This window comes from Aspergillus neoniger, assembly GCF_003184625.1.
Source record: "Aspergillus neoniger CBS 115656 unplaced genomic scaffold BO87scaffold_18, whole genome shotgun sequence".
Classification (NCBI taxonomy): domain Eukaryota; kingdom Fungi; phylum Ascomycota; class Eurotiomycetes; order Eurotiales; family Aspergillaceae; genus Aspergillus; species Aspergillus neoniger.
Window position 1 is genome coordinate 427,672 of NW_020291146.1, and position 16,811 is coordinate 444,482.

Sequence of the window (16,811 nt, forward strand, 5' to 3'; positions counted from 1 at the left end):
CCTCCGGCACCTGGAGCCATGACAGCCCGATTGGAGCTAGAGTGCGCGGATAGAAAACCGATGTGTTCCCGACAGGTCGCAATTCATGCGGCGAACCTAGATTTCCGAGGGTCAGCTTCCTTCACGTGGGACCACAGAGCCGCAATCGGTCGGATAAAGTGATGGAACGCGGTTTTAGGGGACTATTGGAAACAACCTGCTGTGGAAAACTCATACGGCGGAAGGAGGGAAAGGATGATGCCTGGGGAAGACACAAAGATCGCTGGTCGGATCAAAGAACGTAATGGCAGTAAATGCACGGGTAGCAGTAAAGGCGGCGGCGTCTACGGGCGGGTGTCGCGCCTCGATCGCTTAGTCTCGAGAGCTCCGCGCTAGGCTTTTTCGGTGTTACCCGCCTGAGGCATTTTCCTTTGTTCACAAAACTCATTAATATTTGCTATTTGTTACGACCAATATATCACTCGGTTTTGAAGTAGAATCTATCGCTTCAATGGCGATGGCTCACACTTTACAAATTCCATATCGCATTTTGAACATTATCATGTCATTCATTATATCAATACGTCGTAGTTGGCTACATAAACTTCCGAGCTCCCTCACAGCAAGCCCAAAGCCTTGGCCTCAATGTCAACGATGTCAGGAATAAGCTCCTTCAGACTAGGGCGGTGGGGGTTCCAACCCAATAGCTTTCTACCACGGTAGGAAGTACCGCGAGAGCTGCTACCCCAAGCATACAGGCCAAACTGATTGATCTCAGTAACCTGTTCGTCGGTCAAGGGCTCAACCTCAGGGGACGGGATAAGCTTCTTCTCATAGGCCACCTGGGCCACCTGCTTCTGGATGTCACCCCAGCAGAAAGGACCGTTCTCTGCCAAGTAGTAACCCTTGTCGTTCCAAGTGGCCTTGCCACCGCCCGCAGCAGCAGCCTCACTCAGCAGAAGGTAAAGGTCACTCAGATCCTGCACGTTGATTTGGTGCCAGATATTCTTACCCTCACCGACCTGCAGACCCTTCTTGCGCTTCAGGACAGCAGAAGCCAACCAGTATGCCTGCACACTCTTCTGGTTGCAGGGTCCACGACCGGGTCCGTAGATGGTAGGCGGACAGACGATGGCAATCTTGACACTGTCGGGAGCACGCTTGCCAGCATTGATGACAATCTCATCGACATTGCGGTGGAACGAATCGGCAGGAAGGTTGAGGAGCTCATCCACACCATCCCAGTCATCATGCTGCTTGGCACGTTCCAGACCCCAAGTGTTGCTACGGAAGTCCTCCACGGTCAAGATGCCGGTTCCAGAAGTGTGGATCCACCACACTGGCCGGTCAGGGGTGTGGTGAGTGGCACCCTTCGCAATGGCTTCGGCGGCAGCGACATGATCACAGTCGGCACAGTCTAACCATGGCCCGTGAGTTATACATTCGAATTACAGAAGAGCACGTGAGCAGGGACTCGGGAACATACGGAGTACGATGTCAGCGTTCTTGACTTCCTCCTCGATGATATCGGCCGAGTCAAGGTCACCCAGTACAATCCTTACGTTGGGGTACTTGCTGGTGACTTGAGCGGCTTTGTCCTTGTTGCGCACCAAGACGGAGTACTGCCAGTCAGGATGAGCCTGGTAGACGTCGTAAAAGGTGTCTCCACCGATGTATCCAGTAACACCGGTGCTGCAATATACGAGAAGCAGCGGTCAACAAGTGTACTAACATCTGTGAAAAGATAAGCGGAAACCTACAGGAAAACCTTTTGGGGAGCCATCTTGTCGTAGTGTTCGTAAGAAGGTTGGTATGAGAATGGATAAGGAATTGCTGGGGAAAGAGTGCTACTAGAAGTGGGGGAGGGGAGCTCGACTTTTATAGCTTGATCAAAACAAAGAGAGACCAACTGCCAGTTCCAGCTTAAGCTCCGCCATGCTTTGAAATCAAGAGTGGGCAAGATGGATCCTCGCAGGTGCAAGAATCAATCAGAAGTTTCAGACCTGGGCAAAAGTGGGGTGGGGGTACCAAGAAGTAGTAGCTATCCCCATCAATTGCGGGCTTTCCTTGTGCTTCCAGTCTTTACTGGAATGGATGGCTCGGAGTATATGTCTGGTTCCACAGTATGAACGTTCGGCATGAACCTATAAACTTAACACGACACAAACCCTTTTTCACGGTATCCTATTACTACTTTGATCCTGATATTGTGTCGTGGGGATGGATACTCTACTACAAAGTATGTACCCCAGCTACCCCTCATGACGTACATGGGCGGGGCTGAAGCCCAATGAATTCAACAACTGGCCAGTTCTCGGACCATTGCACATAGACACCTCACTGGTACATTACTTGGGTCGCAATTGACAACGTGGCCCACATCTGCCACTCACGGAACCCGGGTGCCAATATAAAAGTATATCTGAGAGGCTACGGATTGTTTGTATAAGGTAGACGTACATATACTCTTCTTGAACCGACACAAACTTCAAGGGCATGGTGCAACATAAAAGGCAAAGCATAGTGGCTGGATTGCGAAACTCAAAGGTGGCTTATTTCAATAGAAAACCGGCATCAAAGGGGAATCTTGCACAAGAATCATGCCTATAATCTACAGTTGCTCAGAAAGTGCTCGTGGCCAGGCGACTAGCAGCGTTACGAGCGTCAAGGCGATCATCGTCGTCTTCCTCCACAATCGAACTCACACCACTGGCAGAGCGCAGACGCCCCTTCCCATTGCCCTGTCCATTGACCTCCTCGTCATCTTCAGTGGGTGTTGGTGCAACAAAGCTGCCACTGAGGCTCCGGCCGAGGCTGTCGCTGCGACGCGGTATGCCGCTCCAAGCATCTCCCTTGGGCCCTTGGCTTGAACCAAGGTTAGGTCGACGAGCAGTTGGATGGGATTCACGTCCTAGACGGCTAAGTCCTCCCGAAGCGTCAATTGCTCGAATGTCAGGTCGCACACTCTCCAAGGTTGCAAGGGTCCTTCGTTCGGATTCAATCTGGCGCAGGGTGTACTCGCGGAGGCTGTTCAGCATGTCGTTAGTTGTCCGGTCAAACCACCGTTGCTTCTCAGCGAGTAAGTTCGATGTGACCCGCTGCGTCCGCTTTGTGAGGTAGTCCTCGTGGCCTTGGGCCTCGTCCAGGGCATTGATAGCCTCGTCCACCTTGTCCGGGCGGACGGAGGAACTGACTTTGAGGCGGTCAGCGGCGGCGCGTTTGCTACGTGTGGCCTGTTGAGCTTGGATCAAATCACGAAGGAGGATGTGGCGGTTGGTAAGAGACTCCTTGACGATAAAGGCATCGGACGAGTGGTAGCTTAGAGGATCCCCCAGTGTTGTGGCCTCCGCAGTCGCTTGGACGGCATGGAAATCTCCGACGGTTTGGATGATCTTCCCCAATTTCCGGTATGCATTGGACAGTCCAGGGTGTGTCTCTTGCACGTGCATCTGGCCTAGCTTAACACCAAAGTCCGATTCTGCGAGACCGAGTCCTGGATAGCCAAATGTTAGTACCCTTGATAAAAAGTATGAGCCGTCCTAGCGCATACCTCGACGAGCCTTGACGACACGGTCAACCTTGTGACTAGTATCCATTGTTCCTAGATAAAACATCTTCACAATCGGACGCGCATTTTGTAATTCAGGCGTGTCATCGGGGGGCGGCGCAAACTGCTTCAGGACCTTCCTTCGAACCCCAGTTGCGGGTTGTTTCATCCGAACCACAGGACTGTAACCGAAATCACTCTCGACAAACAGGACAACCTCGTCATCATGGGTGAGAACTTCATTGCTCAGTACGACATTCAGCCACCGCTGCATAGACGACTTGACTCTGTGTTCATCCTCTTCGGTTCCAGCGCCGGCAGGGGTAAGTGGTGGAGGGACCGCGGGGACCAACGCTTCCGGATTAGCCGAAATCAGATGGTCCGCAAGCTTGACAAACTCGGCATGGGTGCGACGAACGTCTCGATACTGCGTTGTCCTGAATTTGGGGATATTCGTCTGGAGCCTGTTGTCAGTAGGCGCAGGGCGAGGCAAAGAAGGGTACCACTCACGTGAACATCGAATCGAAGAATAGGGTCCTTCTTGCCCGTTCTTTCTAGCCCCGTAACTTTCGCCTGGATCCTATACACAGGTGCAGGTTGTCTGGGATTCTGTCTTGGGCCCGTTTGGTAGCGGGCGGGGAGCTGAGAACGAGGTTGTTGTCCATGCTGCTGCGGAGATTGTTGCGACTGCTCATCAGCATAGCCGGGCTCACCAAGTTGTGTACCCTGCAGTCGCGCAGACAAGTCAGGCGATCCAGTCTCGTTCTCCTGGAACCCAGGAGCTTCGGTAGGCTGCGATTCGGCATTGTAGGGATCTTGGGGAGGCAAGGGGGCAGGGGGGATGTCGCTAGTCACGGAAGCCGGAAAGGTTGTTTGTGTCGGGCGTGGTGAAGCCCAAGGCGAAGTACCCGCGGGATGATCAGGATCGTGTGATATGGCGGAGTAGTCCATCGTGGCTGTCTTGGTCTAATGGGACCACGTCTACACCGTGCTGCGGGCGCGCAATCATCAGTATTGTCTCATCTGGTATGATTATCGTTGCGGATCAATTGGTGTTCACCTATTGGAACTCAAAAAAAACGATTGAGAAGAGGATAATGCCGAAAACTCTCAAGAATTCGGGCTTGACAAAGGAAAGGCCGATGCAAGCGTTGAGATGGGGGAGGGGAAACTGTTCAACTGAGCGGAACGGGATGGACTTCGGAGGTTACGTCGTTGGTGCCTATGCAGCCTGATTGGCCAGGCATCTGCAGCCCCGGTCACTGGACTGCCGGAAAAGCTTCAGCAGCTTCATTCATACTCCCAGTTCCTCCGCACACACTACCCTTTGAAGGGCTGGACCTTTCTCTTTTCTACATTATTGTCCTTATTTCTAGTTGTCTTCGACAATGTTTGTCAAGTTCTAGGTTCCACATTACGCCAATTTGTTGTCTCCCATTACATAGACAGTTTCCGTCCCAATGGTTACAGCTCTTTTCTTACGCGCCTCTCACCAGACGGTGCGGCCAACTGGCCTACGACAATGCCAGGCAGCTACCAGCCGTCTGGGATGTAATGCGTCCTTGATTCCAGGGGCCAAGAAGGGGCAATTTCCTAGGATCCAGTTGCTCTCATCGTCTGCATCCAAATTACAGGCAGACACCCTTGACCGAACTAGAAATATAGGCATCATTGCACATATTGATGCCGGTAAAACAACGACCACTGAGCGCATGCTCTACTACAGTGGCTTTACCCGAAGAATTGGAGATGTGGATGAAGGGTCCACCGTCACAGACTTTCTCCCTGCGGAACGCGCTCGCGGGATCACCATCCAATCTGCTGCCATCACCTTCCATTGGCCGCCTCAAGCAGCTGGTGATCAGATTGCAGCCGCTCAGGATAATTCAAAAACCCCAAGGTCTGCCACATCTCATACAGTAAACCTAATCGACACTCCTGGGCATGCGGACTTTACCTTTGAGGTTATGCGTTCTTTGCGCATTCTAGACGGGGCGGTGTGTATTCTGGACGGCGTCGCTGGCGTCGAAGCTCAAACGGAACGAGTATGGCACCAAGCAAGCACATATCGTATTCCCAGGATTGTCTACATCAACAAGCTGGATAGAGACGGTGCAGCTTTTGGGCGTACGGTAAGAGAGATAAGCTCCCGTCTTGCGGGCTACCCCGCGGTCTGCCAGATTCCGTGGTTCGAGGGCGGAAATGGTCGCTTTGTTGGAGTTGGCGATGCGATTAATTTGCAGGGTCTCCGATGGCAAGATGGTGACGGTAAAGCTGTCAAAATGTTCAACCTGCAAGAGTTGGATGGCGAGGAACCAGGGCTTGCACAGGAGATTCGACGCGCAAGGACAGCACTTGTTGAGCTACTTAGCGAGCATGATGAGACTATGATCGAGAAGTTCTTTGAACATGACGAAGATCACCTCGCAGTTCCTCCCAACGACATTCTGGACAGCTTGCGCAGGTGTCTTTTGCAAGAACAGGGTAGAAAGATCATCCCTACCTTCGCAGGTGCTAGCTTCCGCAACATCGGTGTGCAGCCTCTCCTGGACGCCGTCACAAACCTTCTTCCCAGTCCCCTCGAAACCCCTGATCCAGAGGTTAGCATCGGAGGCGTTAGCGGAGGTCTTCGGAGTCTACTCTCCGGCGATCTATTAGTCAAGCAGAGCGAAAAAGCAGCCACCTCCAAAGGGAAGCAGAAAAAGAAGAAGTCCGTCACCCAAGCTGAATCCCAGAATGCTATCGAGAAGCTTCAGAGCTGCGCGCTTGCTTTCAAGGTGGTTAACGATGCCAAGCGGGGAGTCTTGGTTTATGTGCGCGTTTACTCGGGTTCCCTGGACCGGAACAGTGCTATATTCAACACCAATCTCAATATCACTGAACGTGCACCGCGCCTGCTCAAGATGTACGCTAATGACGCTGTCGAGGTGGATTCCATTCCCGAGGGACATATCGGCGTTGTGGCTGGCCTGAAGCATGCCCGAACCGGAGATACACTGGTGTCATACGCAGGCAACAAATTAACGCCACCTGAACCACTTGACACCCTCCAACTACGCCCTATCCAGGTGCCGCCTCCCGTTTTCTTCGCCAGTATTGAGCCACACAGCCTAAGCGAGGAGAAGAAGATCCATGAATGCCTGGCCCTACTCCTACGTGAAGACCCTAGTCTCCACGTCACTGTTGACGAAGACTCCGGGCAAACGCTTCTAAGCGGCATGGGCGAGCTCCATCTCGAGATTGCCCGAGATCGCCTGATCAATGACCTGAAAGCTAAGGCCACAATGGGCCGTATTGAAATCGGCTACCGTGAATGTCCGCTTGGGGAGTCGCCTATCACCAGCAAAATCTTCGACAAGGAGATCGCCGGCCGCAAAGGCAAAGCCGGCTGCACGGCAGTAGTGGAACCTTTCGACCCGGACAACGCACCTCCAGTACCCGAAGAGGCACTTTCAGTCGAAACCAAAGAGGGCAACCAGATCATCATCCTCGCCCCAGAACTGCAGGTAGAAAGCAACCGTAAAGGCATCGAGGAAAGCCCCATACTTCCCGCAGGCCTAGACGTACCCTCCTTCCGAGCCTCCCTCCAAAACGGCTGCCTAGCTGCCCTTGCTCGCGGCCCTCAGTTCGCTTTCCCTATGCACCACACCCGCGTCACCCTCACTATCAACCCAACCGAACACCTCTTCGGCACCGACACCACCCCGGCTGCCCTGTCCTCTGCAGCTCGTCTGGCCACCTCCGCCGCTCTCCGCGACCTCCTCTCCTCCGGCCCAGGCACTTCCCTGATGGAGCCCGTCATGAACGTGATCATCAGCATCGACGAAGCCAGTCTCGGAGCCGTCGTACACGACATTTCCTCCTCTCGCGGCGGCCATATCGTTTCCCTCGACGAAGAAATCCCCCTCACATCAACCGACCTCTCCGCGTCCCCCCAACCGGTTGAAGACCTCCCACCCATCGACCCGAAGAAGGTCTACGCCCCTGCGGACCCATTCGAATCTGGATCCGTTGGTGCCTCCCTCCCCGACACCGCCAACCGACCCAGAACCATTACGGCAAAGGTACCTCTCAAGGAAATGGTCGGGTACTTGAAACACCTACGCAGTCTGAGTGCCGGTCGCGGCACCTTTGTGATGAGCGTCGATCGGTTCGAGAAGATGAGCACCCCGCGGCAGAAGGCTGTGTTGACGGAATTGAGAGGCGCGCTCTAAATCAATTGATTTTGCAAGCCTTCTTCCCTCACTTTGTTTCATATCGCTTCTTTCTCTAGATCCGCTGTATATTATAACCGATGATTTGGTTTAAGCCGATGTATACTATGATTGGTTCCTCTACAGACAAGTTGCGCGATTTTAAGATAACAGAATTACTGGTCACTTGATATGGCTCCACAATTCCTGTTTTAGTTAGGCAATTTTCCTCGTTGTATAGAACTATACCCCCTCTGTAAGTATCAAATTCTTCATATTCAGCTCATAATAGTCGGACAAACAATTCCTACTTGCAATGGTTACAGTTCTACGTCGCGGAAACCCCCCTCCTGTCCTTCTCTTTGGGGACGATATCGTTTCAAAGCCTCTACCTGAGCTTGAAGTTGGGCCGGGCCACACCACCTCATGTGCGATACATGAGATCGATTATGAGGGGCCTTTGAGCCCATGGGTCAACTTCGAGAGAGAAGTTGAGCAGCAATATGTCAACCATAACTGGAGACTTGAACCAGTCGGCGCCACAGAAGACAATGATGATCCGCCTCCCCACAGCCTGTCCAGAGAGCAAGTCTATGTCGGAGACGAGAACGGAGTACAAGGTCGATTTGTGCAGAATGTTGGACAGGCTGTGGGGAGCGCCTTCGCCTCTCAATTGCTCGACGTTAGATTTGGCGATTTTAAATCGTCACTGTATCCTCGAGGATACAAGAAGGTGCCGGATTCGGTGATGGAAACCGCGGCCGGTGGCCTCCTCGCCGTTGGAGAGCTAAAGACCCCATGGGCAAAAGGTCACCATTTCGCTCCAACTTTAGAAGTGGCCGGCACCAGCTTCCGTCGTTTAATAGGCAATTGCCCAATTTTCTATGCCAGATACATACTATAAGTCTACACTCGTAACTAATGTACAGTATAGGTCAAATAGCCAAATACATGTATGATCTCAAGTTGAAGTTCGGCTATATGTCAAACTACGATGAAACAATCTTCTTCAAACAAGAGATCCCTCCTGGCCGCCGCTACACGGTCTTGTACTATTCGTCAATCATTGGCAGTGATAGCTTGTTTGTCCCTGGAGAATCCGTTACGCTGCGGCAGTGTTTCTTTCACCTCGGAGTTGAGGCGAGCGCGGGCCCCGATCATATCACTGAAGTAACTAGAACGGTCCCGTGGTTTAGTGGTTAATTCAATTACAGAACTTCGTTGTAGATCGTTTTAATGTATTCATAGTTTTAGTATGGATTTTGTCAAGACTGAATTCGCGATTCCGGTCCAATAATTTGAACCCCGCGTAGACGAAGAGCCAGCTTTCTGGTCCGATATCCCGCTTTTGTAGACTGTACTCCTTGCACATGCGATCGTAGTCGTCCTGGTGGTCGTACCACCACTTATCGATCGTTGCGTAGTCCTCCTGCGTCGGTCCAGTGGCCTTCAGACCGAAGTACTCCGCGAGGATAGGCCATTTGGCGCACCATGGGCCTGGAGTGGCCGTGTCTGCGATGTTGAATGCTTCCCCGTTCGCTTCGTCAGGTTTCACAACAGACAGATAGATCTCTGCTCGCGAGATTATGTCTTGAGATGAATCTGTGAACGTGTAGACATAATTGGTGGGCGTTCCTGGAAACGGAACAGTAGCGCCGTAGCCGTACACGTAACGGTAAAGAGAGAGGTAGAGAGCTATTGGCTCGACCGTGGTCATGCTTGTGGTGCTGGGTACATGCCCTGGTTATTCCCTTGTTAGCCCAACTCAGGCTAGTGTCTCATCGTAGACGTGTCCATACCTATGATTTGGTCAGGGCGGACTTCACACCAGCCCCAGCTCTTCCCTTGAGCTGCTTCTCGGATCAGGTCAACCTGGCCATAGTAGAAAATCTCATCACCGTATGGGGACGGAACACGCGGGGCGTCTTCCCTTAGAGGTGTCTTGAAGGTGAGCTTGTCGATGTGTAAAAACCGCGACGCCGTAGTGCTATCCAGTTAGGTTTATTGATGACTCGATAGTGCCAGGCTATAACATACATTGGTACCTGTTTGTAGCACGAAGAATGCCATGTTCTTACACAGTGTATCGCAGGCATGGACAGCATTGTAGGTCATGGCAACGTTGATGCTCTTGATATCCATCACATTTTCGGTGTATGCGGTAGCATTGGAGTACGCTGGGATGTTAGTAGAGATACTCACACCATACCCTACGCGGTCACTCGTCAATAAATGATGTCTTACCGAGATAGTATACATGGGTGATCTGATCTAGCTGCGGGATTGTTTCACGCATTTGGCTCATCACTTCATCCAGGCTACCCCGCAGGTTAATGCCTGGATACACCTCCAAGCTCGGATCATCGGGGAGGCCTAGTTGTCTCCGCGTTTGGGGCCGATGCGTCAAGCCAATCACCCGTGAAAAAGTGCTGTGAGTTGGATATTCCAGCAGGCTTCTAGTCACAGCCCAGCCGGATATCCCACTTGCGCCGAAAAACCAAAGCGATTCTGTCGCCAGAGATACTGCCCATCGTGAATCACGCTGCGCAAGGTATAATAAGAGACTAGTTGAGAGAATGAAAGGGGCCTCCCCCTGGCCCCTTATATCATTATTAGTCAATATTAGGTGGAATAGGAAGACCGAGACTGACCCGCTGCTAATGATGGCAGAGCGAAAGGGATTGGTCGTACGCTCTGCCGTGCCATACTAATCCAGCGGGCGACATAACCCATTCATTCTTCGATAGGCGACATGCCAGATTTAGTAAAGAAGGACCATAGCCTCGAAAGACGAAAACTAAGACGTCAGATTAGTCGCTGATTCCAAGCCCCTGAGTTAGATCAATGATGGGGTTGACTGTGTACATGTTTGTCTGTAGCCAGTTACTGCTTTCAAGTTTCCCATGCCTAGTTTGTCTCTGATTGGTGTTCATATCCACCCGTGTGCGCATCAAGTTCTTCCGCCCCACTAGGTGCAACGAACCGGTCTCTTGCCTCAGCTGGCTAACATGTCCGGCGACCAGTGATGCTCTCATCATGTGGGCTTCTAGGTCCACGGCCGAGAACCGTTGTGCCTTACGTACGGCAGCCTTCAGGATTATAGGCTAAATTCCAGTTCCTCTTGTCACCAGACATATCCCTATCTTTCAAAGAAAACCTTGGTAGTTGTCTGAGACTGCAGATCTGCCGAAGTCCAATGCTAGGCCTGGGAAGACTATGGGTAGAATGAGAGAGGAATAGAGAAAACAAGGAAACGGAGAGACATCAGAGACCGGAAAGAAAGCTAAGCCCCGTGACAGGGCGCTAGGCCCATTATAGGACCGGGATCAAGCCATCCCATTGTGGGCTTCCCACTAAACTAACCTAAGTATCCATCGACAACTAAACTAAGTGCATGAGTCCTTGCTCCTGCTTTCGCCCTTGATGCTACTTACTGTGGGACCTAAGGCTACGTAGTAGATATTTCTCTTTCCTAATTGGCTGTTTCTTCTTCCGCCTTCATTTAATCGGCGCACGACTGTTTCCAACCCGAGCTCCGCAGAAAGTGTTTATCCTTTCCTTCCGCCCGACTAGCCTAGCAACAACATAAGTACTCAGGAGCATCCTTGTACTTAACGCGTCATAGACCAATCAAGTACCTTGGCACGCCCCATTTAAATTGACCTTTATCTCCACGGAAGTTTGGATGGGAGATCGACCTACCGGCAGACCCTGGTTACTTAGGCGAATGAAATCAGCCGCTCCTTCTGCTCCAAAGTCGGTCTCGGCCCAAGTGATATAAAGAAAATGGCATATAGATCGAGAGTCAGGCTTCTTGGGCACTGGTTGTTGTTGCGGGACTCAAGATGTCATCACAGTCGCTCGAAAAGGGAGCGTCCTTAACGGGGAAGCAAACCGACGTTATAGAGAGCTGTTACCGCCACACCGGTCAGGTAGCAGCTCCCGAGTCATAACACCGAGAAGACGCCCATTCCATTAACTACGACCAGTCTATATGGATTACATGCCTCCATCGTGTGCTCGGCCTGCGCTTCATCTAGGCATCCCTTCTTTGATTTAATCCCTGGCTTATGTACTCGGACATGTTCATTGTTCGGGTAGGTATTGATTTCGAGCTTCTTCGTTGACACATCCTTCTGTATATCTACTGCTAAATCTTGGACCTCCGCCAAATAGGAAACTGTATGTCAACCGCGTCTAAACGGAAAGTTGTACGAGGCCAACGGTATCCCACTCATTGTCATGGATAGTCTCGCTTGCGCTGTTTCATATGGCGTGTTCGTCTCTCTATGATTAGTATTGGTTAGTAGAAAGATACCCGTTCCGACTCATACCCCCTACTGTTTATCATCTTGCAGCGAGAAGAGCCTGCGCTCCTAGGCTTTTTCTTTTTTTTTTTTTTTTTTTTTTTTTCCCTTCAAGCTTGGGACTTTTGTTCATAGCCATCCACACAATCGGTTGATTTCTTCTCTACTTTTCCCTGAGAAATTTCTATAACCATGCCGGGTCGTATTAGCTGCTCGTGTATGTTGCAACGCTCTCCTGCAGCTAGCTAATTATCCACATGAAACATACATGTTGGGTGCCTCGCTTAGCTGGCGTAGCATCCAAGCCTACATCGGTACGTACTATTTACCCTCCCCTCACATGTCACACCTACTAATAGATCGATCCCGTAGCCATATCCTGCAGCTCAACCCTAGCATCAAATGTTCCCGTTCAGCGTTACCTACCACGAATGCTGGGCTCGTCCTACACACACAAGTTGCCCCAGACTTATCGAAGACAGAGCAATGCAAAAGGGTTCAGCGCGCCGTCCCGCAAAGTCTCCCTCCATCTCACGAGCGAAAGCCGGCTACGTAGGGCAAAGAAGCATTACATGATTGCGCTGGCATTATGCTTGAAACAAACATCCATTGGGAACTCATGGATATGTATCCTCCCTATTTAATCTCCTGAAGCCGTGCGCCCCCTAGTTTGGCTTGGTATATTTAGTTGAATATGAATAATTGCATTGAGAATCGCTATCATCGTCCTGAGCTGGAGCTCTACTTCATTACTAATGAGATCATACTCTTAATAGGAGCTGCAGATATCGATGTGAGGATTTTGCGACTGTCTTATATAGCGACACATCTGTCAAAGGACATGGAGTTTGCAGAGCACAAAGTCAAAGGTGCTCAGATCCACCAGACTAGTCAAATCTGTCACTGTCTCTTCTGTTCTGCGTTTCTACGGTCCACTGCATATTCTATCCTCATGTGCTTCCCTCCCTATTCTCCGGGCAGGGGCCCTTGGCTGAATGAAGTAGAATGCAGATATGAATTATATAACATGTATTCTATCGGCTATAGAATAACATTTAAAGTAGAAGTAGAATCAGAGAAGACCAAAAAGGTAGATTCTCAAGCAGCAGAATCAGTTTTGTGTGGGGGAAAAAAAAAGAAAAGAAAGAAAGAAAGACAGGAAAAAAAAACCTTCTCTATATATCAGAAACTATTCATGAAAAGCTGGATACTACAAGCGCTATAATACAACAAGTCGAATCGAAGATGACTTTGTACTTGAATCATGATTTAAATTGGGACGATCAATTATTATAAAGGCACATTCAGATTTCTATACCATGTAGCAAATATTACGGTCAAATAGGTTTCACTTTTCTCCCCGGCTGTGTCGGAGAGTATCACTAGTTAGGAGGTGTGAGGATCCGATCGATCTCACATCCTCCTAGCAAAATAAGCTTATACGGGAAGCGCGTTCTGAGTCACCAGACTCGGAATTCTGGTCTTTCATCAGATAGCCGAGCGGTCGGTATCCGGAGGACTCATTGCCTGAAGCGCACCAGGCTGCATCCTGACAGGAGGAATGAGGAGGAAGAGATGTAGAAAGAGACTGTGCAGTAAACGACGTGCCTCCTAAGTGAATCCTGGTCAGCTTATGTTCGGGACTCGGTCAGTGGTTGAATTTATGGAATAATCATTCACTAGTATGTCATTATGGCCTACCATCGGATCAGCACCACCCACTGAATAAGTCCCGTGAATTTGTCATGGGCCTAGTGAATCCGACTGGTCATCATATAGTCTTCAACACTTTTCCTTTCTCCTTTCTCTCTTCATCTTCCAAAGAAATTTCTCTGCCCTCCCCCCCTCTCCCTCCCTCTCTCTCTCTCTCCCTCTCTCTCTCTCTCAGCTGGAGTTTTTGATCCGTCGATACTCTCTGTTACTAGTCTTTCAGCTCATATCAAGCTTGGTTCTACATCTCCGACTCCTTAGCCTCTACCGTAATACAATCGTGGAATAAAGATTCGACAATCGACAATTGAGCAAGGTACGTAAAAAGCTCCTGGCTATCTTCGATCTACCCTTTTGTTTATCTTTTGTACGAGAGTGACCAGCTTTCTACTTCGGCGTCTGATGACCATCCTCTATCTAACATTTTCCCATTTTTATCATTCTTCCTTTTAACATGAGTTTTGTGAAACGGCTCTCAGTTTGCCCGTCTGCTGAAAGCCAATACTGATGATAGTCTTAGAATGGCAACACGTTCACGGTGGTTCTCCCAGGAGGAGATCGGCGTGGGTGCTACTATACAGCTCGATCACAAATGGGTCGTCCGGGAAATGATGAGCGAGCACACCTACCAACATGACCACGATGACACCATTGCCAAGGTTGCTCCATCCTGGACAGCGGTTCGCCTTCGCGTCGAAGACAGAAGTACGCGTACTAGCGCGTACATGCGGATCTACAAACAGATAATGAATGGTGGCACAGAGGCGGAGCCGGCCCGCATAAGGGCTCGGCAAGCTGATTCTACGTGGTGCCCGGTGGAGTTAAAGGTATACCGGTCTCTCCCAGGCAAGAGCCCACATATTTTACCTCGTCTCGTGGAAGAAAAGGTCGTCAAACAAGACGAGAGTGGTTGCGTGGCAGGTGGATTCCTCATATACGTTGTGTGGGAGATTGTGCCAGGCATCCAGCTCGGTGACTCCTCGGGGTCCAACGTCTTCTGGACCTTGGATCGACCCCAGAGAGACGCAATCCGCGAGCTGTTCAAGAAGGGCCGGATGCACTTATACGATTGGGGGTATTACCCTCATCCGGGGTGCGGTCAGAATCTCGTATGGCACGCCCAGACCTCAACCCTGTAAGTCAACTAGAAATGGCTCGTCTGCTTCTTTTGATTTGACATACTGACCAGTGTGACTTTAATCTAGTTACTTTGTTGGTTGGTTTTTAGCGTACAAAAACGATGAGAAGAAACCGTGGACTCCGAGATTTTGGTATTTCTGGGATTTGACCCGTCCTGCCAAGAAGAGCGATCGTTCGAAAATACCGGATGAAACATGGACTTGGTAGCCTTTTTCTTTATTGTCAGAAAGCCATATATCTGGCACGTTGACTTTTACTTAATGCAGACTGGCTTTCGCGGTTATATTTGCCCCTTTGTGCTTCGTAGTGGTCAATCCTTAGTACACATTGTTCACAATACCGCCGTAATAATATTGCAATCATTTGCTGAACTATAACTCGTCAAGAGGCTGATGGAAGTGACAAGTGGGTATACAGGTAAGTATTTGCTTCGCTACTACTATCATATATCCCACGCTTATACAAAACCCAGGCGTCACATACAGATGGGAATTTCATTACCCGCCATCTAGGTCTATGCCTATACCCCAACACCGCCAAGCCCTTATTTTTATGCCCGTTCCCAGCAGCTATGCATTTTCAGACAAGTTATAATGAGGATAGTAGGATAGGGAAGAGAAAATTGTTTTCCGGGAGGCGGAAATAAGCTTGATACGAGTACTCTTCTTTTAATTTTTCCACGAAATCTACTCAATGCCAAAATGGACCAATGGCCTAACTTCATGCAAGAGGTCGAACAACACCATCTCATGCCAATGGACAACGTCTGTCGTCAACGTCCAGGAGCCACTGTCGGTACTCTCCCATAGCCTGTTCTATGAGCAGGCCTTATGTTAGTGATGAGCATGGCGTACAGGGTTGGTTTACCCAGCTCATAGGACAGGCTATGGGTGGGGTAAAGAAACTTTTGCACGGCAGGATAGGAGAGTATATATTTTTCGGTGACTACAAGTCATGTATCATAAAAAAGCCAGGCAAGAAAGTCCCGGATATAATGATCCACTTCTTGCCGTTGGGAAAGAGAAGAACGACACTCATTGCTGTTTGAGCAGGGGAAAACATATTTCGACATATTTTTGATCGTCTCGACCTATGCCATTTGGGTGACAAGATAGCGGATAATCCAAAAAATCAGATCATATATGACAGCTGCTACGTGTTCTAAAAAGGAAAGATATACGTCCCAATCGGACGAAAAAGAACTCTATGGAATAGCAGGCAGAATTCCGCACATGACACAGTTTCGGTTACATGCCAGAATGTCCAAGCCGAGTGGACCAGAGGCTGCGGCCTACAAGATTGTAGGCAAAAGTCTAAGCGCATGGCCAGATCTAGTGTCGGGCTTGAATGTAATCTGAAAGCAAATCTTTTTTTTTTTTTTTTCTCTTTCTTCCCTACTCTCTGCTCGAGTAGCAGAAGCAAGACCTCGTGGTCAATGCCCACTTTAGCATGTCAGCCTGTTTTTTTTCCATCACTCAGGCGAGAAATCTGCTACAACCTTTGGCAGACCTGCGGTTGTAAATCCTACATATTGGGTAGTCCCAGTGACTAATTAGGCCTTTTTCTCAAGCTGGTGCTAATGCTACAGAAAACTCTGCATATATTGTGGGAGATAAGTAAACTGATGAAGGTCCTGTTAACGCAGCCTTCATCGAGCTTCTCAATGCACTGGCTTCTTTCCTCTGATGAGGAATATAAGTAACTACATACTCACGAAGAAAGAGACATTTAGAACTAGCTAGACAGAGGACATCCTTTTTACTAACGTTGGACTTACGGTCAATAAATGACCGTTGAAGAGCATAAAGAAGGGATACACGATTGTCCATCCAGTGTCAGTGGTTTACGGATGGCCTCCCTAGAGACAAGCACTCCCATAATATAAGGATGCCCATCGAATGCAAAGGCTTTAATTGTTCCAGATACAGCGGGCAT

The 16,811-nt window shown here is 49.9% G+C and overlaps 6 protein-coding genes across 6 annotated transcripts; 3 read left to right on the plus strand and 3 right to left on the minus strand.

Moving 5' to 3' along the window:
* Positions 1–546: 546 nt before the first annotated feature.
* BO87DRAFT_377036 (putative nucleoside-diphosphate-sugar epimerase) lies at positions 547–1,810 on the minus strand. Its single transcript, XM_025623452.1, has 3 exons — positions 1,740–1,810; positions 1,466–1,671; positions 547–1,396 (listed from the first exon to the last, which is right to left on the minus strand). Exons 1-3 carry the CDS (start codon positions 1,760–1,762, stop codon positions 597–599), a joined length of 1,029 nt encoding a protein of 342 aa, XP_025479262.1. The 5' UTR covers positions 1,763–1,810; the 3' UTR covers positions 547–596.
* A 553-nt stretch (positions 1,811–2,363) lies between these two features.
* BO87DRAFT_377038 (retromer subunit VPS17) lies at positions 2,364–4,697 on the minus strand. Its single transcript, XM_025623453.1, has 4 exons — positions 4,587–4,697; positions 4,037–4,517; positions 3,530–3,983; positions 2,364–3,472 (listed from the first exon to the last, which is right to left on the minus strand). The coding sequence occupies exons 2-4, from the start codon at positions 4,475–4,477 to the stop codon at positions 2,601–2,603; spliced, it is 1,767 nt and encodes a 588-aa protein (XP_025479263.1). The 5' UTR covers positions 4,478–4,517; positions 4,587–4,697; the 3' UTR covers positions 2,364–2,600.
* Positions 4,573–7,963, plus strand: BO87DRAFT_359960 (mitochondrial elongation factor MEF2). Its single transcript, XM_025621539.1, has one exon. The coding sequence runs from the start codon at positions 4,987–4,989 to the stop codon at positions 7,738–7,740; it is 2,754 nt and encodes a 917-aa protein (XP_025479264.1). The 5' UTR covers positions 4,573–4,986; the 3' UTR covers positions 7,741–7,963.
* A 72-nt stretch (positions 7,964–8,035) lies between these two features.
* Positions 8,036–8,922, plus strand: BO87DRAFT_437087 (uncharacterized protein; the record flags this gene model as incomplete). The annotated part of the gene is made up of 2 exons (XM_025627851.1): positions 8,036–8,528; positions 8,654–8,922. 2 exons carry the CDS (start codon positions 8,036–8,038, stop codon positions 8,920–8,922), a joined length of 762 nt encoding a protein of 253 aa, XP_025479265.1.
* Position 8,923: 1 nt separating this feature from the next.
* BO87DRAFT_397441 (SDR family oxidoreductase) lies at positions 8,924–10,425 on the minus strand (the record flags this gene model as incomplete). Its single annotated transcript, XM_025625303.1, has 5 exons — positions 8,924–9,459; positions 9,519–9,672; positions 9,757–9,896; positions 9,964–10,227; positions 10,371–10,425. The coding sequence occupies 5 exons, from the start codon at positions 10,423–10,425 to the stop codon at positions 8,924–8,926; spliced, it is 1,149 nt and encodes a 382-aa protein (XP_025479266.1).
* Positions 10,426–14,257: 3,832 nt separating this feature from the next.
* Positions 14,258–15,083, plus strand: BO87DRAFT_309653 (uncharacterized protein; the record flags this gene model as incomplete). The annotated part of the gene is made up of 2 exons (XM_025619476.1): positions 14,258–14,871; positions 14,942–15,083. The coding sequence occupies 2 exons, from the start codon at positions 14,258–14,260 to the stop codon at positions 15,081–15,083; spliced, it is 756 nt and encodes a 251-aa protein (XP_025479267.1).
* Between the last annotated feature and the right edge of the window lie 1,728 nt (positions 15,084–16,811).